The 24,436-nt window shown below is 43.7% G+C and overlaps 1 protein-coding gene across 1 annotated transcript in view; it reads left to right on the top strand.

The window, feature by feature from the left end:
- The first annotated feature begins 17,736 nt into the window (after window positions 1–17,736).
- Window positions 17,737–24,436, top strand: part of GPC3 (glypican 3) — a 394,908-nt gene continuing 388,208 nt past the window's right edge. The window contains exon 1 of the mRNA XM_029929914.1: window positions 17,737–17,796. Coding sequence (XP_029785774.1) covers window positions 17,751–17,796 — 46 coding nt within the window. The 5' untranslated portion in view covers window positions 17,737–17,750. The remainder of the gene's footprint in view (window positions 17,797–24,436) is intronic.

Below are 24,436 nucleotides of genomic sequence, written 5' to 3'. Positions count from 1 at the left end.
CACAGCAGCTAATGGCCTAATGAGCAAGAAGGATTTCTGCCTCTTATCAGCTGCCTAAACGGCAACAGGAAGGCTGATATACAGAGTACAGGTCAAAACCTGAGTTCTGAAACTAACAAACTATAGGCTCAGTTTAGAACTCCGGATATGTGGTGTCTCTGTAGTGATCAGTGCCTGTCAGTGAAGAAGCTGGACACTTGAGTTCAACCAAAGAGTAATACTTGTCAAAAGTATGGACAGTCTAATTAATTTTGCTAATAGTTCGTTCCTTCTTTGTTTAGTTCTTCTATAAATAGCCTTCATATAGGCTTTAATGAGCTCTTAGTTTGCGCCTGGAGGTTGTTATGGCCTTGCGGGGGTGTTTGATTGTCAGATGGTGATGATGGAGGCAAGGATATTTATATTTTGGCCCGGAGTTTGGAAGGGGCTGCCAAATAAACGTAAATAGCCATCTACCACTATTTTATTTCTTTTTAAACTGAGTTTTTGAGTAAATATGTGCTCTACTTGCCACAGGAGTCAGAGAAAGCTTTGTGCCTCTTCATATCGTACTCAGATGTTTTTAAGGAGAAAGAGTCCTTGCCTATTTCTGAGAACCACTTGGAATCCAGACTCAGAGTCCCAGAGAATAAATATTTTAGGGTATTCTGTGCCCATTATAGTGAAAGCCCCTTGACTTTCATCCTTTGCATTTGTGTTTTGTCAGAGACAATAATGAAACATTTTTTTTTTCAGATTCTGTCCTGTTGTTGAAAATCCTATTTACATAAACAGGCATTGTTGTGGCGTAGGGAAGAATGTGGGGTCCCATTCTTGGGCTCCTTGTCTATCTTGGCTAAGGCTTGTCTAAATGGAAGTAATGACGCTTTACTCTAAGCAGCTTTTCTCCTGTAGGTAAGCAGGGGGGGTTGAAATTTCAGTTTACTAGATAATTGAGTCTCTTCTTAATTATTTCAGGCATGCAGGTTGCTCTCTTGATAGTAAAGACCCTAAAAATCTAGTAATCTCCTCAGGCATCCATTTGGTAACAAAATCCTGTGCGTTTTCAGGGGTTAATCTTCATGACAATTGTGCGTCCCCTCCCCACCCCCCCCCTTAAAGAAATCCTGCTATCTTTTAGGGCCTTGGTCTCCTCACGTTTGCAAAGTGTGCATGCAAACGTGTGCGCACACACGTGTGTGTGTGTGTGTGTGTGTGTGTGTGTATGGGTGTCGCTGGAATGACTGGATCTAGAGGGAATTTAAATGTATTCAGATTCATGCTCATTACACAACTTTCATTTAGAGTTTTTAATAGCCTTGTCATATTTCTCAGAAAATCATCTGCCTGACTTTGCCAGGCTTGGTTTTCTGCCCTGAATGAAAAACCGAAGATCAGCAAAAGTGGAGCCTAACTATCTCCTATTTGATCCTTTTGATCAAAAAAAAAAAAGAAGAAGAAAAAAAAAATCTCAGAGGTCATCTGGGGCGGAGTGAGGTGGGAAAAACCTAAAAAAACAGAAAAAAAAAAAAGCCAAAGCCCAGGCCGCCTTCACATCTGCTAGTCATTCCCACTGGTGTGACTTCAATTCAGCAAGTTTTTATTGAGCACCTGTGGTGGGGGCGGTGCTAATAATCGTTAACATTTATTGAGCTGGGCGCTGTGCTAAGACTTTATGGGCAACATCCCATTTAATCCACACCACAGCACTACCAGGTGGGTATCATTATCTCCCCCATTTTACGGATGAGGAAACTGAGGCCTGGAGAGGTTTAGTGATTTGGCCAAGGTCAAAGCATTGTTGGGACTTACTCCCCAAACCCGTGTTGAGAACTCAGTATGTGTGGGATGCCGGGCATTCAAAGTCCAATAATTTACTCATGGTGGGGGCGGCAGACATGTAGACTGATGAGGCCCACGCATGGAGGGGTCTCCAGATCTGTAGAGGGGAGGAAGGAGGGCTTGGGAATGGCAAGCCACGGGTTGAATCTGTGGGAAGTCTGGGGCAGCTCAGCAGCCTGGGGTCATGGGCATTTGATTTTCCTGTTTGGTGAAGGTCATCTTCTACGGGTTGAACTGCCCCAGTGATTGCATCAACCTGTCTCCATCAGGGTCCCAGCTGACTGTAGCGTCAGCTGCCTTGAACCCAGCACTGCTTACACATGCACGGGCGGCACGGTTCGGGACCTCACTGTCCCCATGGTTCCTGTGTCACAGTTTCTCTCTTATTGCACTTCCCCCTTAACAAATGGAGTAAATTAAATGAGGCAGATGTTCCTGAACCAAAACTCTGTGTTCTCGAGAGCTGGTGGTTTTCTGAAGGCAGGTCATTACAAGGCTGGCAGCCCACAGGGAGACCCCGGATCTGGGTTTGGTTCGTTTAGCTTGATGTGGAGCCCTTCCGGTGCTGCCTCTTGGAGCCCACACCGGGCTCTGGGAGCTCTGTGTCTGCGTCACCCGCTGCTTGACAGAAGAATGAACAGTTTTGGGGTTTTTCAGTGAAATCATGGGAATGGAAGAGAAATCCCCAAATCACCTGTTCACGGAATTCATTTTTGTTGTCCATGGCTCCCGAAGAAAGCAATGACGACACAAGGCACTCCTGGGCAGCATTGAAAAGTCTTATGTGTTGCATTAATGAGTTAGATTTTCCTCCATTTTGGGAGATGTTTGGTTCAGGGTAAGGTGGACTCATCAAAGTGTGTGTGTGTGTGTGTGTGTGTGTGAGAGAGAGAGAGAGAGAGAGAGACAGAGAGAGAGAGAGAGAGAGAGAGAGAGAGAGAGAAACCATACCTTTTAGCTTTCTAGTTCCACGTCCCCAAAACTCATTGTGTCTCCAAGCGTCTTGCCGCTGTTCTGCAATGGCTTGCTTGCCGACACCTTCCATGCACTTTCTCCTTCATTAAATCTCTTCCGCAGAAAGGGGTTGCCACCAAGTCTAGACTTCAGTGACATGCAGGAGGAGGGCCAATTAGTGAGGATTTTGATTCCTATTAACATGAGGGGGGGGGAAGGGGAGGGAAATCTGTCCTTCTCAGTCCTTCACATACTCAAGTTCTATAACAGCGGTGTATCGAAGATGTATAAAATTACCGGAGCATTTACAGCGCTATTCCCCGAGATGGCATAAATGCCACGTCACTGGAGCATGTCAGTGTAGACAGATCAGCTGAAGGATCGGAAAAAGGAAAAGATCAATCACGTTGCTTCTCACTCAGGGATCAACAAGAGTGAGGGTTTGATTTTCTTTGGGTTGCATTTTGCTCGGGTTGTACTAACAAGGCAACTGACTCCCTTTTCTGCGGGTTCCTAGCGTCAGGAAAGGGGAACGATAAAATAGAGGGCACAGATTATTTACAGTGCTGAGAATGTAATTACAAGGTGCAATGGCTTGAAACTGAAATTTAGGTTAGCCATTAGAGCCGGGAGAAGCATCTTAACAGTAAGGGCAATTGGGCATTGGAGAGATTTGCCTGGGAGCTGGTTAAGCAGCATCTGTAAAGGTGCTGAAGACCAGGACAGGTGTAATGCAGAGAGAGACTCCTTCCATCTTCAAGGTGGGGCTGGAGGCCCAGACTGATAGGCATCTTCCATTCAATTTGTGACTCCCTAGTTGCTAATGGCTTGAAAACACTTCTTCCTGTATCCAAAATATGCCTAGTTTGTGAAGCATAAGAAAACAGACTTTCTGAAATACGAGCCATGGACTGAAGCAGTATTAGGATTTTTTCACTTCCATAAGGCTTTTTTCCTTCTTATAATATGGGACTGCTGTTGTTTAACATTTGGGCTCTGTCTGTATGACTTTCTCAGGGCCGACCCCAGATAAAATTTGGTTTGAGTCTCTCTCTTTTTAGGGAGAAAGCATGAGTGTGGAAGAGGGGCAGAGAGAGAGAATCTTAAGCAGGCTCCACGCTCAGTGCAGAACCCAATGTGGGGTTTGATCCCACGACCCTGGAAATCACCATCGAGCTGAAATCAAGAGTTGGATGCTCAACCAACTGAGCCACCAAGGTGCCCCTCTTTTAGCTTTTTAAAACATCTTTCCTTCCTTTTTGACATTTCCCCTGGTCCTTACATGGGTGTTTTGGGTTGCTTCGCCATTCCCTTCTTTCCCATGCTGCAAGAAAATCCCAAGTAAACTATTTAGCCTTGATGAATAAGGAAATTACTCAAGGAGCGTTGCGCTCAGAGACAACACCTGAAGAAATTGCCTAACCGGACTACCAGCTCACCCACGATGAAACATTTAGATACTGCCAGGCAGGTACTTGTAGGTGGCGTAGAGGGAGAGATGGGGGTTCTTAGTTTCCTAGGGCTGCCATAAAGAGTTCCCTCGAATTTGGTGGCAGAAAACAACTGACATTTATTCTCTTGCAGTTCTGCAGGTCAGAAGTTCAAAGTCAAGGTGTCAGCAGGGCCACATTCCCTCCGCAGGCTCTAAGGAAGGATTCTTCCTGGCCTCTCCCAAGCTTCTGGTGGCTCCAGGCTTTCCGTGGCCTGTGGCCTTCGTCACTCATCTCCACCTCTGTTTTCACACGGCCTTCTCTTCTCCGTGTCTCTCCTCCGGGTGTCCCGTTTAAGTCTTCGGATTTAGGGCCCACCTGATTAATCCAGGAAGACATCATCTCGAGATGGTTAATTACATCTGCAGGATCGTTTTTCCAAATAAGGTCACGTTCACAGGTTTCAGGGCTTAGGACAGGGGCATATCTTTTTGGGGGACACCATTCACCCCACTACAAAGGAGAGCTTTCTGGGCCGTTTTAACCACACCAGGACATCAGAGCTGTCCGCTCTAAGGGGACCTTACTCCAGGGGAGCTGAAAGCTGGTTGTAATGTTTCCATGTGTTTCCTGAGAGGGATGTGGGTGGGAACTGCTGTTTAACTCATTTTCGAAATGGCTGAATTGAGGGCCTGAGGGGTGAAATGACTTACCCGAGTCACCCTGGATCAGAAGTAGGAGTTCTGGGGTCTTTGGCTCAGTCAGCAGAGCTTGTGACTCTTGTTCTCGGGGTTGGGAGTTTGAGCCCCACGTGAGCTGTAGAGATCGCTTAAAAATAAAGTCTTTTATTTATTTAATTTTTTAGAGATTTATTTATTTTTGAAAGACAGAGATAGAGTCCTAGTGGGGGAAGGGCAGAGAGAGAGAGGGAGACACACAGAATCCAAAGCAGGCTCCAGGCTCTGAGCGGTCAACACAGAGCCAGATGCAGGGCTCGAACTCACAGACCATGAGATTGTGACCTGAGCTAAAGTCAGACGCTTAACTGAGCCACCCAGGTGCCCCTATTTATTTATTTTTAATATTCGTTTATGTTTTAAGACAGAGAGAGAGCATCTGCTCGTGATGTGGGGGGAAGGGGAGGAGCAGAGAGAGAGGGAGACACAGAATCTGAAGCAGGCTCCAGGCTCTAGGCTGACAGCACAGAGCCTGGCATGGGGCTCAAACTCACAAACCCGTGAGATAGTGACCTGAACTGAAGTTGGACACTTAACTGACTGAGCCACCCAGATGCCCCAAAATAAAATCTTTAAAAAATAAGAAGAGCCCTGAAATGGAATAGGATGCCATATATGTTTTTAGGTTTATTTATTTGACAAAGCGAGAGCATGTGGGCACATGCATGAGCAGGGGAGGGGCAGAGAGAGAGAGGATCCCAAGCAGGCTCTGAGCAGTCAGTGTGGATCCTGATGAGGCGCTTGAACCCACAAACCAAGAGATCATGACCTGAAGTGAAATTAAGAGTCAGATGCTCAACCAATGGAGCCCCGCAGGTGCTGCAGGATACCATATTATTCAGCTTAGCATTTCTGTCTTAACTCATGACACCTGTTGAATTTGTTTTTCCTTAAAAAATATATGGGGGGCACCTGGGTGGCTCAGTCAGTTAACTGTCTGACTTCAGGTCATGATTTCACAGTGAGTTTGAGGCCCAATTGGGCTCTGTGATGACAGCTCAGAGCCTGAAACCTGCCTTGGATTCTGTGTCTCCCTCTCTCTCTGCCCTTCTCTGCTCATGCTCTGTCTCTCTGTCTCTCTCTCTCTATCTATATCTACATATCTGTATCTATATCTATATATAATATACGGTTTCTAAACCCTTTAGCTATGGGGAGTCAACTGTTGCTCACTGCCCACCTGAAGAACCTTTTTGTAGGATCAAGGTGATGGTATGCTTTCAACCTACTGTAGTTTTCCACCCAGTCTTTGTGGTTTGCTGAAATGTCAGCTGCAGGGCGTTTTGGAAGCCAGAAACAGCTGTGAAGCAAAGGATGGCTGTTTTAGGTCGGGCATTCTGAGTTTTAGGTACAACTTGCATGCAGAGTGGTAAATACATGGTTGTCACAGATGAGATAGTCGCTGAAGAAATACTGTCACCGTTGCTTATAACAAAAGGGCCAGTTCTAACATTTATGGCAGTGACAACTTTGGTGTGTAAAGAGATTAGCGAGTAAGAGTCTGGCCTTCTTGGAAACACAGAGGTAAAGGAATGCTGGAGGCCGCCAGGTCCAGTCTCCTACCTTGTACAAGGGTCCCTTCTCTTTTAGGAAGCAGGAGCTCAGTGCTGAGTATGTGTTCATTCATTCAACAAGCATTTATTATTTCCTGTCTCCCTGGCACTATGCCATGTTAGGAAAGATGATCAAGGTATAGTTCCTGTCCACAGAAACTTACAGTGTGATAGTAGCAATAAGAAAAGTATACCAATAACTATAAAAATGCAGTATTAGAGGTACAAAGCATGCTGCAAATTCTTGAGTTGACAGCTCTTGGGGTGCATTCGGTGGGAGGGGTAGCTGGGGCAGGGGAGACCAACGTAATGAAAGAGATACATTCTGGATGAGAAAGTTTTAGTAGCTGAAGCTAGGGGAAGAGCCCTCCAGGGACAGAACTAGCGTGAGCAAAACAGCGGAGGTGGAAATCCAGCCATGTGTTTGGGACACATGAAATAAGTTTAATTTAATCCTGAACCACGTTGAGACGTAGGTGTTATTGTTCCCATTTTATAGATAAGGGAGCTGAGGCTCAGGGATTAAGCAACTAAGATCTCATGGCTGTTAGGTGGGGTTCACATGGTGGTCGATCTGATTTCACGTGTCTTCCCTTTGCCACTGCGTGCCACCCATCAGGAAGCTCTCTGCCATTAGTTAGCCTCTGGAGACCAAGGGGGGGTGCATAAAGGAATGTGGTTATTACACAGAGTGAAGGGTTGTAAGGCTCAGTTGTGGACCTTGCCTTGGCCCCATATCCATGTTCATGTATAGCCAAGCGCTATTGGCAAAGGCTTCCTAGAAGGGCAGAAGCAGGGCCTTTGCTTTTTTTGTGTCTTCCCAATGCCCAGCCTAGAATGGGCTCAGTGACTATGATCCACCTACAGCCGGAGACCTGAGACTCTCCGATCTGAAAATACCCTAGGGATCATCTGGTCAGGCCTGGATTTGAGGAGGTATTTGGTTAAGTCACACAGTGGATTTGGTAGAAGAGCAGGTAAGAACATTCAAGTTTTGGTAGGGAAGGGCTCTCCCCAGGCCCCATGTGATTTCATATACACGAGGAAGGGCTTAGTTAGCTCTTCGATGGAGCCTAGGGTGTTGAAATTCTGGGCTACACTTCAGGTCTGCATATTTGAAGATTGTATCTGAAAAATAAAAATTATACATCTCCTGAAAGATGGGATCTCAGCTACTTATCTGAGTAGAATAACGATTAGTGAAAGAGTGACTCAGGGAGACAGAATTGCCTTAGTTTAGTCCCTCTGGCAAAATTCTAAACTAAAAGGTTTTTTTTTTTTATCCCAACTGGCATTGTTCACCAACCCAATTTTGTTTTTATTAGGGATTTTTCCTGTGTCTAAAGAATGTGTGTGTGTATGTGTGTGTGTGTGTGTGTGTGTGAGAGAGAGAGAGAGAGAGAGAGCGAGAGCGAGAGAGAGAGAGAAATCTTTATTTTGGGCTCTACGGACTCTTCCTTCATTGCCCCTGGAATACTGCTCTTCTAAAAGTTGCTCAACTAATCTCATCTAGTTCCTTTAAAAATGGACTCTCTTGGGGGCTCAGTCAGCTGAGCATCCGACCTTGGCTCAGGTCATGATCTCATGGTTCATGTTTCAAGCCCTGCATCAGGCTCTCTGCTGACAGTACAGAACCTGCTTCGGATCCTCTGTCCCCTTCTTTCTCTCTGTCTCTCAAAAAATAAGTCAACATTTAAAACTGAACTCTCTTGAAGTTCTGGCATTGGTTTCAAGTCAAAGGGGGAAGGCATCAATCCCAAACCTCAGCAGGCCCCTTGAGATACGGAGACGACTCTGCCAGGAGTCTTCCCATCAGGGAGCCTAAGTCTGGCAGAGATAAGCCATGCAAATGTAACCATGATGCAAGTTAGAGTGAGAAGTGTCTTTATAAAGGATGCAGAGCAGAATGCTTGTGGCGTACATCCCTTTCTGCTCCCTTGAGCACTCGCTTCCGTCCAAAGATAAGTAGGAGTCAATTATACCTCAGCAAAGCTCGGGAAAAAAATTAAATGATAAACAAAAAAGAGCCAAAGATAGGTAGAAACAAATCATCTTGTAGCCAGGCTCACACAGCAACTTTTCATCCGTCCTCCGCGGCTCACTTTCCCCGGTAGCTTTAATCACGTTCCTTGGCAGTACCTGGCCAGGCCACTGTTTTCACACCACTGTGTCCTTGCTCTATTTTCTTGAAGGGTTTTTAGGAAGGAGAATGATGTGATCAGAGACGTTCTTGAGCAGTTATCCGTCTGGGACTCAGCTGGAGGAAGGGGTAGAGGCAGGGAGGCCGGTGGTGGAGGCTCTTATGGGTATCCAAGTGAAGAGCGGTAAGGTAATGAGGCAAAGGTGGAAAGAGGGTGTAACGGGGGACATTTACAAAGTGGAAACAGTGGGATTTAGCAGCCCTTGGCTACCGGGGCTGAGGGGCGGTGAGGGTCCAGAATGACCTAGAGGTTTCTAGTTGGTTTGGAAGTCCACTTCCCTAGACAGGAGCTGTGTCCTGTTCATCACCATACTCTTCAAGTTGGGCCTAGTTGCTGGCACAATGTAGGCATTCAGTAAAGGCAGGAGGAACGGATTGTTCACCACTTTGGCAGGCTGAGTGTAATCAGCGAATTTGTATTCCCAGAGCACATGTTGACTGCTGGTTGGGAATGTGGTCCAGAAAGAATCTGTTCATGGGAGAGCGTAGTGGTCTAGGAATTCAACCTTTCCCGGACATGAAATGATATGCAGTTAATTGACGGTTGGCAGTAGAGATAAAGGTAATTCGTTTGTTAATTCTCAGGCTTAGAAAGTGGGTTCTCTCCAGGTTGCTTTTAAACTCCCAGTACTCCAGTGTCGTAGCGACATTTTGGCCTGCCTTTTACAGAGGCAGGGTCTGTGGTGGCCCCAGGCATGATCTATGATTTAAAGTCTGAGCTCCCGATACCCAGATGCACCCTCTGCAAGGTCATGTTCTTTCAGGCTAAATAACAGAAGGGTAACCTTCAGCTGGGTCCCGTAAGATGACTCCTTCCACCAGCAATCAGCACTTTCCCCACTGGTTTCAAATGCAGTCATTTCTTTCATCTGTATTCCTATCTTGATTAGTGAGAAATTAATGAGCGTGTAAGATTTGATTTAGATAATGATTAATTAGGGGAAAAGGCACCATTCTAATAGCAAGTCACTGTTATATGCTAAGGAAATTAGTTAATATTTTTGGATGGCAAATTGACTTGTCCTCTGTTTAAAAAAATACCTTTTAAAAGAGCCTTATCTGTTTTTTTGGTTCATTAGTAGAACAACTTATACTTAATCCTTTGGATAATTTTAATAGGCATCTCTTGCTTTACCTACAAGTCATGAAGCAACCAATTTTGGATATCACTCATTCTTGTGCTTTATATTATTTTAATGATGATATTACATCATTATTTTTAGGACAGTGTACCTTTGTTAGCAAAAAAAAAATAATCCGCCGTTCATAAAGCAGACCTTGGCAATGAAATGTGTTAAATCATCATATATATATATTTATATATATGGAAAAGATTTCAATTTTCAGTGTTACTGAGCCCTGACGATTCCACCTCTTCTGTTACTGTTTGAATTGTTTTATCTGTTCTTAGGAAAGTATAGGGATCAAGGTCTACATGAATCTTACATCTGTTCTTTAATGTGATTTCTAATGTGATTTTTGACAATTTATAGTCATTAGTAAAATTGCAGTCTAGGAAAATAACCAACATACAGACCACAATACAGGTAATTAGAGAATTGGCGGGCTGGAAGTGACCTTGAGGGCTTATGTAGTCCATTCCCAATTCCAGGCTGTAAGGCTCATCTTCCTACGCAGTTCTCTTCACCGTTTTATGCTTTTGCTTGAGAACCAACAGGGGTCCTTTATTGCCTTTGGGGTCAAGCCCATAGGCTTTTGTCTGCATTCAAGGCCCTTCACATTCTGATTTGATAATCTAGCTGTGCCCCAGATTCTAGCTTTTCTTCGGGCAGATTAGACTTCCTACTACACAGCCCAGGCCAAGTCCATTATACCCATTGGCACCTTCAGATCCTTCCTGTCTAGCTCAAACCCCACCTCTCCTGGAAATTTTGTTTGGTCCCCAGAGCCTCTGGTGAGCATTCATTTATCTAGTGTATGTTGTTGATAGCATGTATTTCAAAAATCAGTCAGCTCAGTCGGTTAAGCTACCGACTTCGGCTCAGGGCATGACCTTGCAGTCCATGAGTTCGAGCCTCGCGTCGGGCTCTGTGCTGACAGCTCAGAGCCTGCTTAGGATTCTGTGTCTCCCTCTCTCTCTCTCTGCCCCTCCCCTGTTCACACTCTGTCTGTCTCTTTCTCTCTATCAAAATTAAATAAACATTAAAAAATAAAAAAATCCACTTTATTGAAATAATTAACAGACAATAAAATGCACCTGATTTGAGTGCAGTATTTAATGAGTTTTTACAAACGTATATACCCATGTAACCACTGCTCCAATTAAAATAGAGACTATTTCCATCACTTCAGAAGAATACTGCATATTTTGTCACCTAACCATGTACCAACTTTTACTGTTCTCTAGCTATTTTTATGTGAAAATCTGGTCTCTTAGTTTGAGTGTTGTATTTGTTTATTTTAATTTTACTTAACACATATTGTGCCAAGAAGGCTAAGAGCTTTACCTGCACACTCTCACTCAATCTTTGCAAGAACTCTGTAAGGTAAGTGCTATTGACAATCCCATTTTAGAGATGGGGACAAAGAGGCATGTGGTGTTTAAATAACCCACCCTTGCTTCTTGTACAGCTTGCCAAGTGGGGGGGGGTTAGGACTAAATTTTCGGCAACTTGACAGAGGGGCCATTACTGCCTTTGCTCTTTCCTGCCCACTAGTGCCTACCATGATGCTCACCTCCGGGCCATTAATACTTACTGACTTAGAATAAAAGCTGATAGAACAGACCCACTTAAATTCATACACACTGTTCACTCTCTTCTTCCAATTAGCAACAGGGATTAGGCCTGGAATGGGGTGTCTGAGTGAGTGTGTGAGCCTATGACTGCAATGCAAAGGGGGACTAAATTCCCAGTTCAGGGGAGGTGGCTAAGGGAAACCAGGAGCAGTCCCAGATGTCAAGTCCTTGAAAGGAGCCAAAGAAGAGCAAGAACTGGGCCCAAATGATGGAGGTTGAGAAAGCAAGGCCACAGGCTGCCAAGCCAAGGACGTCCCCTGACACGCAAACACATCAGGAGAGGGCCTTCAGTGGTCCCCCTGCAGCTCGGCCTCTGGGAGACGGAGCAGCCGGGAAGGGTGGCCAGTTTGGACAGGTGTGAGTAATCCTGCAGAGGAGCGCTACCATAACCCAAATCTCCCCTTTTAGTTGTAGGATCCAGAACCAGACCCAGTGTGCAAGCGAGACATTGCCTCAAAATAATTAGAAATGAATTACTTTATAGTTCTTCCAGTGAAACCTCTGTTTGTGTATCTTCAATTTGGAAATTGATTTTTGTGGTATTTGAAAATATTTTTTCCAAGAGCAGCGTTAAGCACACAGACATAACATTTTCAGGGTCATCTGTCTCTACTCCCTCGTTTTAGATCAGAGCGACACAAAGTTTTTTTTTACCAGTGTTCTTGATCTGTAGCCCTCATTAATTCCCCACTGTGTGCACAGGGCTGAATGGCTTCAACAGGGCATCCCAAGCGGATGGGTGTCACTCTCTGTTCTTCAGGAATGAAACATCTAGGAGAGGAGATTATAGTATGAAGGTACTTTTTAATCCTCCAGAATAAATGGGAACTAGCAGCCCTGTAATGGCTTCAGGTATCTTTTTTTTTTTTTTTTTTAGCATCTGGAAATGCAAGTTATTAAGCTCTGAAGACTTGAGCCTTTTGGGCTCATTTGAATAGTCAATTGCTAAGCCTTGTCCGTATCTGCATTCCAGGCTACATTGCTGTCTCCATTCCTATTTCCCTGCTAAATTCCACTTTTAGATAAAAAATGTGAGCACCTCTTTGATGAGTGTGGCCAACAATTATTTTTCCTTTCCATCTAATAAAGGAGTTACTTCCCTTTAACCTTCTTTTGTTCCAGACCTCCTTAGAGAACGCCATGCTATTACTGTGTCTTTTGTAGGTTGCATCTTACCTCTTGAATTGGCCTTTCCCCTTTGATTTATTCAAGGACCTACCAGTTCCCTGTGTCCCCTCGGTTTACCTCCTTAGTTATTTGCCCTTGGTTAAGTTTTATTCATCCCACTTGAGATTTGGTTTCCAGAGCAATTCTTTGTTTTGTTGATGAGGATTCCTCTTTCAATTCTTTCTCTACTTTCAGTTTTGGTGCTCTGCTTTTGTTTCTTTCATGAGTCTGTTCATGCACCGAAATGGTTATATTTCATTATTGTCATTTTCTTGTAGGCATGTCTAGCTCTCCTGGCTCACTTTGTTCCTTATGTTCTGTTATACTAGAGCTTATTTTAAGCTAGCCTGTGAGTTACATGAAATTTACTTAAAATGTTTTTCCCTTTGGTGTATATTTCTCTCCTTCCTGGTTTGGAAATCCTGAATTCGTATCAGTTTATGTATGTTTTATTTCCCCAAATATGTAGCTAACTCTCAGCCCCCAGATCGGTTCTATCGGCTTATTGATTAACCAGGCGATGATAACTGGGAGGGAGGGTAAATGTTGCTATATGTTCATGTCTTCTGTTTGGATATAACCTACACCTTTCTTTATGACATTGGGCATGTTTTCCCCCAAATCCTCACTTGATGTTTTATTCCTTTCAAGATTTTCAGCTCAACTAATTCTTGAGGTAGTGGGAGTTTTTGCAACGATAGACTTGACCAAGCCAGGGAAGGGACACAGTATTCAAGCTCTGCGTTACTTTATGAATGATCATAGCAAAGGCAAACAAAACTGGTGTCATGGTAATTCAAAGAGGTGGTCCTGGGTTTCTGTAGGTACACCGAGTGGTAAGTTGTTAGCTTCTAAGATCTAAGCAGCTCATAGCATTTCACAGAGGAAAGATCTGAGCCTCATTTATGATTCGCACTAACTAGCTAGAGCTGGTGGAAGTAGGAACAGTATTCACAGCTGCCCTGCCAAATCAACCCTGCTGTTCCTGAAAACTGGAAATTTAGGAACACAAAGGAGTTTGTTGATGACATTTAATGTAATGAATGTATTCAAATACAGATATTTTAGTTTTTGTTAAAGTTTATTTATTTCTTTTGGGAGAGAGAGCGAGAGAGAGATAGAGGATCCACAGCAGGCTCGTCACTGTCAGCACAGAGCCTAATGTGGGACTTGAACTCACAAACCGTGAGATCCTGACATGACCTGAAATCAAGAGCCAGTTGCTTCAGCGACAGAGCCACCTGGGCACCCCATCAAAAACAGATGTTTTAAACACATATCACCTAGGCATCAGTTTACCAAGAAAGCAAATAAAGCATTGATGAGTAGACAGAACTTGGTATATGGAAAATTTCTGCTACATAGGATTTTCCCATCTACACGTGTGTCCCAAACTAACCTTGCTTAAATCTAGATTAGCCACTCTTCCCGAAGGGGACTCTTTCCCTTCGTGGTCCAGTAAACTGCATCAATTTCTACTCCTAGAATAGCCTTATGTTTTGTAACCTCATATAGAAAGAATACAGTGAGCTAGCTCTGTTTTCTTCTTCAGAAGATAACCATAAAGACTTTAAGCTTAGACCATATTTAAAATCAGTTTAAGGCTTGTATATGAGATTGACATTTATAGGAGATAAATCTGAACTCTGCGACTCCAGACCCCGAATTGTATTTTGACACATTAAATATCACCTTTCCATCCAGCGCTATAAATTGCAGTGCTGGATTCCTTTTGGTGATATGTATTATCTGTGCTCTCGGTTTACTACCTTTGTCAGCAGCTCCCTTGACGAAGGGGAAAGGGAGAGGTTGGAGTTAATACCCCGGACCCCCAACAGTGATGTCCTGTGAGGCAAAACTTGATGAATTTCATTCCTAAATTAAGAAAATAAAACTTGGACACATGCATTAAGGTCATGATTAACTGGAATTCCTAGGGAAACAGGGCGGAATGAAAATAAATTTTCTGGTCACTGAGGACTATCTAGTCTCTCACTGCATACCCACCCCCAACTCCGGTTTTTAAAACCTCTTTGTTGCCAGGCTGTCTTAAATGTTTCTGTGTATGTGGTTTAGCCTTACTTCAGTTAAGATTGGGTGTTTCTTATGGAACCTTCTTTGGCCAGAGTCCTTACATCACATTGAGGGAACCTTCTCTCTGTCCCGTATACATGTTTGGTCATCCTGGAAGCTATGTTGCTTTATGGCACTCATTCCCTACGAATTAGGTATTTATCTCTGTTAATCCCTTTAGATAGTGAGCTCTTTGGGGGAAGGACCATGTCTCTCTTGTTCAGAGTGGTACCTCGACCACGTAGCATGGTGCTTGGTGCACAGAAGATGAATTAGATGGAGGCCTCTGAGAAGCAGATGCCAGAAGGGCACTAGATGTGTAAGGGATTTTTTTTTTAATTTTTAATGTTTATTTTTGAGAGCAACAGAGATAGAGTACGAATGGGGGAGGGGTAGAGAGAGAGGGAGACACCGAATCCGAAGCAGGCTTCAGGCTCTGAGTTGTCAGCACAGAGCCCTACATGGGGCTCGAATCTGTGTACCGTGAGATCATGATCTGAGCGGAAATCAAGAGTCAGACGATTAACCAACTGAGGCACCAGGCACCCTGACTGCAGTGCCGTTTTAAGAAAGTTTTGTCAAGGTCAATGGGGAGTCCTCCAGCCAAAATCCCTGTCAGCGAAGTCCCGTGTCTCTCAAAACTTAGCATCTTTGTTCTGCTCAGTCATCCGCCGGGGAGCAGCCCCTCGGGACCACTGCCTGGGTGCAACATGGTGGCGAATTCAGAGCCCGGCAGCTGGGACCGTTTGTCAGTTGCACTCTGCGCAGTAGGGATCTGAGTTGCACGTTTTCCTGGCCACACAGCAGGATCTCAACAAACGCTGATTGAAGGGAGAGTTTGCATACAGTGGGAGTTGCAGAAGAGCAAGGAGATTGGAATTCATATGCCCTGAGCCCTAATATTTGCTAGTATTGGTGGAGGATATAAAATCATGCACTCCCCTTCATTTCCTTGTCTCTCCTCGAATGTTACCTTATGAAAGAAGCCTTCCCAAACTACTACCCTATATAAATAGAATTGTCCCTGCAACTGCCACCTTCCCTATCTCCCTCAGTTTGGTTTTTAACTATAAAACAACAACTTTATTGAGGTATGATTGACATACAATAAACTACAGACATTTTAAGGGCATAATTTGACAATTTTGCCATATGTACACAGCCATGAAATATTCACTGCAATCAGAATTATGAATATATCCATCACGGCCCCAAATTTCCTCGCTCCTGCCCTGTCTCTGCCCTCTGTCCCCTCCCCAACAACCACTGAACTGCTTTCTGTCACTATAGATTAATTTTCATCTTGTAGACTTTTGTATAAATGGAACCATAGAATATTTAATTTTTTTATGTGGCTTCTGTCACTTGGCATAGTGTTTTTGGGGTTCGCCCATGTGGTAGCACATCAATAGTTTGTTCCTTTTTATGGCTGAGTAGTATTCTATTGGATGTATATACCACACTTTGTTTTCCCTTCCTTAACTTTATTTTCTCTGTAATACTTACCACTTCTTGACTATATGTGTGTTTGTGTGTGTGTACAGTTTAAGTTTGTTGTATGTATATACAAACTAAATATAAACTCCCTACATATACAAACTACATCTCTGTTTATATGTATCTACTATATCCATAGTGCTTGGCACAAGGCAGGTGTCCAATAAAATATTTGTTGAGTGAATCCCATCTACTCCCCTGGCTTCAATTTTCATTGACATGCTGATGACTTCTATGGGTGCAGAAAAGTGTCGAGTGCAGAAATGTGTCGCGTTACCAGCAAGAACTGAGAATGACAAAGATTTCCATCATTAACGGAGATATAGAACACAGGAGATGACACTGTGTGTGTGTGTGTGTGTGTGTGTGTGTGTATGGGATACACAAAATTCAGTGGGGTTTTAGAATTCAGGAGAGCGGTAAGGGCTGGGTTAGAGAGTTCACAAGTCCCATGGGTATGGATGAGATCACGGGTAGGGGGAGATGTAGAAAGCAGGGGAAGGTCAATGACACTGACGTGACAGGCAGAAGAAGAGGAAGCACAGAAAGACAGGTAAGAGTGGCCATAGCAGTAGGTGTGTGCTGGGGGAGGCGGACAGATTCACTGAAACAACATAAGAGGAAAGTGTCTTAAGAAGGAGATCTTGGTCAACTGCGCGGGAAGCTGCCAAAGATCACATTGGATGAGGACTAAAGACATTCCGATTCCCTCATTTTAGAATAAGTGAGGAGATTATTCATTTGGCAAATTTTTATGGAGCTGCAAAAATAATAAAGCATTGTGCATCATAAGTGAAGTAGCTCGGGAGTTCAGAGGTCAGCATTTGAACGGAGTGCAAATGGTATAGTGATAAAGGGAGTTTGATGATTGCCTGAATGTTAATATTGTCCTCTGGATATTTCGTCTGGGAATCTTACCCCAGACCTTTAGTTAAAACAACAACAGCAAGGCTTTGATATGCTATTGATGTTTTAATCATTAATCCCAAAAAGCAACATTGGGTTGGCAGACATACATTTCATTAGGAAATCATAACTGGAATTTTGAAAACTGCTTCTTGGTTGTGCTCTCATTCATAAATTATAATCAAGAAAAATAAATGGTAGGGGTGAAGATTAATCTTTTAACGGACAAATTAAATATCGGTGTTCAATGACGTATACTTGGTGCTGTAAATTAGTTTATGCAGAATTTATGAGTCAAACCTCGGCAATTAATTCTAATGGTTATTCAAAAAGAATCAGTCATAAGGATAATGAGGAGAAAGCAGGGATCCGTTAAGATAAACACTAATTTTGAAAAATCAAGATTTTACTGTATTTAAAAAAATTGCATTGTTTGGCCTTGTTCACCTTGTGTGTGCGTGTGTATGTGTGTGCTTGTGCGCGTGCGCGCGTGTATGACATTCCGCTTACTGAAACATGAAAAACTTGTTTGTTTCAGGATCAGATCTGCAAGTATGTCTCCCCAAGGGCCCAACGTGCTGCTCCAGAAAGATGGAAGAGAAATACCAGCTAACGGCGCGGTTGAACATGGAGCAGCTGCTTCAGTCCGCGAGTATGGAGCTCAAGTTCTTAATTATTCAGAATGCTGCGGTTTTCCAAGGTGAGTTCTGGGGGTCAGCTCACATGTGCTGCTCAGTGGCATCATTATTTGGGCACCGGGCTTTCAAATGCTAAGTATAATTTCTAAATTACCATTCCAGCATTAATGGTTGATATAAGAACCTCCCAGGGAGAGATTCTGTTTAAGGAAAAACACAGTTTTTAGAGAAGCTGCGTTTTCACTCTTCAGAAAGGCGGGGTGTTGTCAAAAATCATCGTCCAAGGACATTCTGTTTCCCTGTATACAAAGGCGGTAAATCTCCGCAGAAAGAGTACATGATATCTTCTCTCTAAGAACACTTAAGACTTGGTGAAAAGACAAAACGAAACAAAAGTTTTTTTGAATGCCAGCTTTCTCCAGGAGCAGATTAGATACTTGTGGAACATGCCTGAACTCCTTCTGACCACTGGGACCGTTTCCATAGAGATGGGGAGTTTGGTTTGAGGGCCGTGCATTTTCTCATTTGTGTGAGTGGTTACATCTTCTTTCTTTGTGAGTCTCCGTTCTTACTACACCTCTGCGTGGCTGTCACGGAAGCGATGTGGCATGGCCAGAACAGGGCAGGAATCCCATTTCTCCTTGCTGCCTCGTAGGACCGTCACAGGCAGGATGGAGAGCACCTCTGTTGATTCAAAGACCCGCGAGCGGCGATGGTGACAAAGGCGGTAATAGGGGTATTAAGCCCTTAGCACCACATTCGACGTACTCTTGTAAGTGCGTTATGTGTACTAATTCATCCAATCTTCACAATAGCACGATGAAGTATACTGTCAGCATTCCCATTTAATGGATAAAAATTCAAGGCGTGGAATGGTTTAGTAACTTGCCCAACGTCACACAACTAATGAATGGTGAAAGCAGGATCTGAACCCAGGTGGCCTGGCTCTCAGAGTCCATACTTGTAACCACCGCAGAATGCTTTCTCCTGTCTTCCCTTAGGCACATGAAATCAGCTGCCTTTTTCTTGCTCTACAGAGAATTGGAGTCAGATAGAAAAATAACACTTCTGGGGCACCTGGGTGGCTCAGTCGGTTAAGCGTCTGACTTCAGCCCAGGTCATGATCTCACGGTTTGTGAGTTTGCACCCAGTGTCGGGCTCTGTGCTGACAGCTCGAAGCCTGGAGCCTGATTCGGATTCTGTGTCTCCGTCTCTCTCTCTGCCCCTCCCCCACTCACCCTCTGTCTCTCCCTCTCTAAAAATGGATAAACATTAAAAAGTTTTTAGAAAATAACACTTCTGACTATTTGACATTCCAGAGATTTAGATTTATGGTACCTGGATAAAGATTAACCTCTTTGAATTGTAAGGTGGATTGATCATAGCTTATTTTGTATATTACAAGGAAGTTCTTAGAATTAGCTAAGAAAATTATTCAAATTAGCTAATAAAGCATACATTCATAATAGTTTCTAGGGTCAAAGCCTCAGGGGATGTTGGGTTGATTATATGAAGTACAGTATATACGCGTGAGGTATTTGTTAACTTATTTATGCAGTCAGACTCTTGCAAAGAGTTTGTTGAGACTAACAATTTGAGGATAGAATGAATAATTTAAGGAGATTTTAAAAATACATGTACCATTCATGTACTTCTTAGATTGGTTTTGGAGCCGTTCTGCTGGCTGAAAGCGGGGTGCTAAGAAGCGATGGGACTTGAGAATTGGGTTGAACCAGAGAGCTGAATCTCATTGTTTGGGGTGTCAAGGTGTTTTCCAGAATGGAGTATTTATGATTTGTTTCATTCTCAGGAGAACCGGGCCGGTGGGAGAGCGGTCACGCTCGGGGGGCCTTGGGTGGCGGCTTCCCTGTCTCGGTCCAGTCCTGCATTTCGCATATTGTGTTCTCTAGCCCTGGAACAGCACAGGACTGGGGAAGGAAGGAAGTCCTGACCTCATTTGGACTGGCTTAGCATGGAGATTGAGCACTGGTCATGTGGACAGAGGCAGGAAAGTGGGTGCAGCACCTACCAGTTGTACTCTCTCTGTCTGTGACACACACGCACACGCACACACACACACACACATATGTTCTTCCTCAAATTGTGAAGATCGGCAGAAGGACACCCTGGCAAAGGAACATGGAGACAACTAGGCGATGTCTGAACCCATTGCTGGAGCCTTCTTTCTACCTCATCACCATATGTACTCAATTTTTTTTTATCTTGTTTCATTCTCTTTTCTTATTCTTACCGTGCTTCACATTTAGAGAAAATAAGCCCCATAAGAAAAAAGAAACCACGGTGCCAGACTTCAAAGCAATTATGCCATGTTTGTAGAAACATTGCTCCCAAATTCTTTCTATAACAAACGTGGGGAGGCACAAGACCAAAATCGGACTGCTGCATTATTGATTGCTAAGAAAAAGAAAGCAGCCCCTTTTTTCTTCTAATTACTTATTATTCTAATGAACTTAAAAGGAGAGGACACAGTTGTTTTTTCCTTAACATACACCCCCCCCCCGCACCCAGATTCCAGCAGACCAGATCATTGCTCTAATTCGTCACTCATATGAAATTTGATGCAAGCTATTTTCTCCACCACATGAAGCTGAAGAGAGCTCACCTTGATATTGGCCTAGATCTACAATCTCTTTAGGATTCCTTTGCTAGTGCACACTGGGGGTATTTAAGCTGTGAGCACTTTCTGCAAATATGTGCACAGTTCCATGAGCAATCCTTACTGCCTCGATGTGGATTTTATGTCTTCGTTTGCAAGAAGCCTTTGCCCTCATAAATGAGCCTGGGGCCCTTTGCTACACTGCTTGGAGTGCTCTCTTGCTAATGTTGTTTTGATAATGATTGAAGCATTAAAAAAAAGTTGTTCTTTATTTTCAATCTTTGCATTGCCTCGTTTCCTAAATTTAATTTACTTGGATGTGCTTAGGAAAATGAGGCAGCAGAATCGTTTTTTTTCCTGCTTAATTAATTCTTTTTGAAAAACTCCACGAAAAGATTTTCTTTCCTCTTTTTCTTCCCTACCTAATAATAATTACGATGATAATAATAATAGTGGCAATTTATTAAGTGCCTACTATACGATGCTTACTTGTACATAATCCTCTCATGTAATTTTCCCAGCGGCCCTCTGAGATTCGTACCGTAATTATCTCCATTTTACAGATGAGGAAACTCATTGAGGCCACAGCTTCTTCCAAACCATCACGTGGCATGGTTTTCCTTGTTCTTAGTGTGCTTGAGATGAAAGAAAATTGTTCTGGGGGGAGATGAAACAGAGTTGTAGGGGGACACCTGGGTGGCTCAGTCGATTAAGTGTCCACCTGTTGATACCTGCTCAGGTCATGATCTCATGGTTTGTGGTATCGAGCCCCACATTGAGCTCTGTGGTGGCCACACTGAGCCTGCTTGGGATTCTCTCTCTCTCTCTCTCTGTCTCTCTCTCTCTCTCCCTCCTCCTCCCTTCTTTCTGCCCCTCCCCTACTTGCACTCTCCTTCCCTCTCCAAACAAATAAACTTAAGAAAAAAACCCAAGAAGTTGTAGGATTTGTGGTCCTTGAGTAGAAAACTGGTATAGAATTCTGAATTTTTCATCCTATCTCCACTTCTACACCTTCAAGTCTGGAGTTTGGTTTTCTTTGCCAAATTTCCTTATAACCTTCAAATGTGTGCTATCCGGAAGTACTTGGAGGTATGCTAGGTTCGATGATTCTGGTCTTCCTCAAGGTGCCACTGACTTTGAGACCAGACTTTTCAGCTTTTCTGAAGTTGCCTGACCCACAACTTGAAGTGGCTTCGTCAGAGGGTGGATAGAAACTGCTGTAAGCAGCAAACATCTCTGTTTCTGAAACACCACGGAGCTCCTGCCTAGGTGGCTGAAACCTCCTTGGGCCGTTGTTCAGTGCCTACTGCTGTTTAGGCGTGGTCTTTACAAGCTTGATTTTCTAGTTTTCTACCTAGATCGGCAGATAAGCAGTTAACTGGAAGGGTTATAGAAGATTGCCAGAGCGAGGTACATGCGAGCAGGAAGAAGTTATGAGTGACGGTAAGGGTGGAAGACAGAAAAGTAGACTCATGAGCTCGCTGGACGCGGCAGTCCTGAGGGTATTCAGGACAGGGGCATATCCTGCGTGCCTCAGTAGCCCGAGCACTGACCTTCACAGCGATGGTCGTGAACCAGTAAAGATCAACTGATTTTCACTGGTTTTTACCCCTTCACATTTCTATTTTATTTTATTAAAAATTTTTTTAATATTTATTTTTGAGAGAGAGAAAGAGATAGAGCATGAGCGAGAGAAGGGCAGAGAGGAAAGGAGACGCAGAATCTGAAGCAGGCTCCAGGCTCTGAGCTAGCTGTCAGCACAGAGCCCAACGCGGAGCTCGAACTCACGAACCATGAGATTGTGTCCTGAGCCAAAGCTGGATTCTTAACCGACTGAGCCACCCAGGTGCGCCAACACATTTCCATTTTAAGTGGCTAAAAATGTGTATCCAGGGGCTGAAAGGCAATGGAAGGAGCACTGGGCTTGGAGTCAGAACATCTAAATTCTAATTTTAATTCTGTTTTTGTAAGCTTTATGACTTTAGGTGGTTATTTAGACTCTCTTAGCCTCGGTTTTCTTATCTGCAAAATGGGGGATAATAATTACAATCGTACTTACCTCACAGGGTAGAGGCAATGTATGTGAAAGTATCTCGAAAACTATAAAGCACTATATACATGCATTTTTATCTTGCCTGCTCACTTATGTGGACTTCTGTGTCCCAGGTGGCGCATTGCCATTCCAGGCGGTAGCCTAGATAAAGCTGGAGGTCATGATGTCACTCCCCTCTTCTTGCCACCTGCAGCTTCATTGCACAGGTGAGGGAGCACATAGGTAAAGTAGCCTTTGAAAAAGGGGCTTATTTTGTACATTCTTAGATGTGAGGCTGTGCTGTTTGCAAGGCCAGGACTGCCAGGAGCATTCCTTTTTTTCAGCTTCCCGAAGCTTCTCTTGTGGCCCCTGACTGGTGTATTTTACACACAGACAAGTGGCTGGATCAGGAAGAGTTTGTGTGGTCAGGCCGTATATATTTTTTTCAGGCCATATTTTAATTGCATAGTCCAGTCCACGATATCACGGCAGAGAGAAGGAACATGTGACTCCAAGTTGAGAGATGCCTCATGGGCCTTCACCCGGTGTTGGAGGGCTGTCTTCTACCTGCTTTCTAGAGAGGAGATGAAAAAGACGTCTCCACATGGCGGAGTTGGTGCCCGTGTTTCTCTGCTCCCCAGTTTTCCATTTCTATCTGCTCTTGGCAGTTCTTACACTTTTTTTCCCCTGTCAGATGCCTGTCTCTCCCACTCCCCCTAAATAAAATTGACCTTGGTTAGAACACCCTTTTCCATCAGCAAGGAGCAATTTCTCCAGTCACTTCTGCTTGAAATAACTGTTTAGGGACATTATTCAAGCGAAGCTTTTTTCCTTCACAGTTAATATGTGACTAAATAATTGCTTGGATGTTGATAAACATGTTTTTGAGATTCAATCATTTGTTAATTTAGTTTTTATAATGTTGCGGGGGGTTTAAGTGAGCAGCGAGCAATTTTTCTCCATTTCACAATGTTTCCCCTTGACTAGGCTGACCGTTCTCCTGCTCGTGCTCCAGCTCTGTGCCGGGCCAAGCCCCACGGAGTCCCCGACTCGGGCCACCAGCCACTCTGTCACAACCTTTCTTGGTTGAAAATGACGTATGGGAGAGAATAATTACACTGATATCTAATCAGAACGTAATTCATTTGCTAGGGCTAACTGTAATAACATTAAACCGAATAGAAGAACTTTAGGAACGCAAACCATGACCGTGAGTGAGGTTATAGATCCTCAAAAATGTAAATTATTAACCAAACCACTGATCTGTAAGGCAAAGCTCTAGTAATCCCATTATAAAAGGGTGAATTTCTCATCATACCCCAGAAGATGCTGTCTTTGATTAGTGTACCTTTATGGCACTGTCTCAAAGAGATATTTTGGTCACAAAGTTTTAAAAAACTGCGATTCTTTAATTATTAGTGCTATTGGAAAAACAATTGGAAACCGAGCGTTTAAAGTCATTTTGGTTTCAAACTAAGAAGTTTTGGATTCAATTCCATTTCAAAATTCTGTGGCTTTTGCAGAGCTAGAGGCTGGGGGAGTTGTAAACCTTTACTGTGCCCTCTATTGATTTAGAAAAGTCACTCATTAGGCTGAAACCGTTTAATAAAAAGAGTTTAGGAAAATGACTCAGTCTGTGGGCGGAGACTGCTCTGGGGCCACAGTGAGGTGAGGAGATTATGCAGATTAACTCTTTACCCCAGTCTGGTCCCCTCATGGAACGGGGCTCTGAACTCACCCCTCTAGCTGCCATGTTCTTGCCCACCTTCTCACTAGTGGGCCCAATAAAGCAAATTAGAGGACATTGTCCCTGCCCTCTAGAAGCTTCCAGAAAAAATACCACTTTTACCTCAAGTGATAACTCCCCACCCCTCCCCCACTGGGATTTGTTTACCTTCTGAAAACATATGTTCCTCCTCCTCTTTCTGTCTCACTGAGTTGCCGTACCTGATATCAGAGTAATGAAGCATATGTTTGAGAGATTTGAATTCTCCTGTCAGTAGAGTGGAGGTGGAAACGATTTTCCTTTAAGCTGGAAGGGGTACCGTAGAAA

Source organism: Suricata suricatta, chromosome X, assembly GCF_006229205.1.
Source record: "Suricata suricatta isolate VVHF042 chromosome X, meerkat_22Aug2017_6uvM2_HiC, whole genome shotgun sequence".
NCBI classification, from domain to species: Eukaryota; Metazoa; Chordata; class Mammalia; order Carnivora; family Herpestidae; genus Suricata; species Suricata suricatta.
The sequence above is the reverse complement of the archived record's forward strand: the minus strand, read 5'-3'. Positions and strand labels throughout refer to the sequence as shown.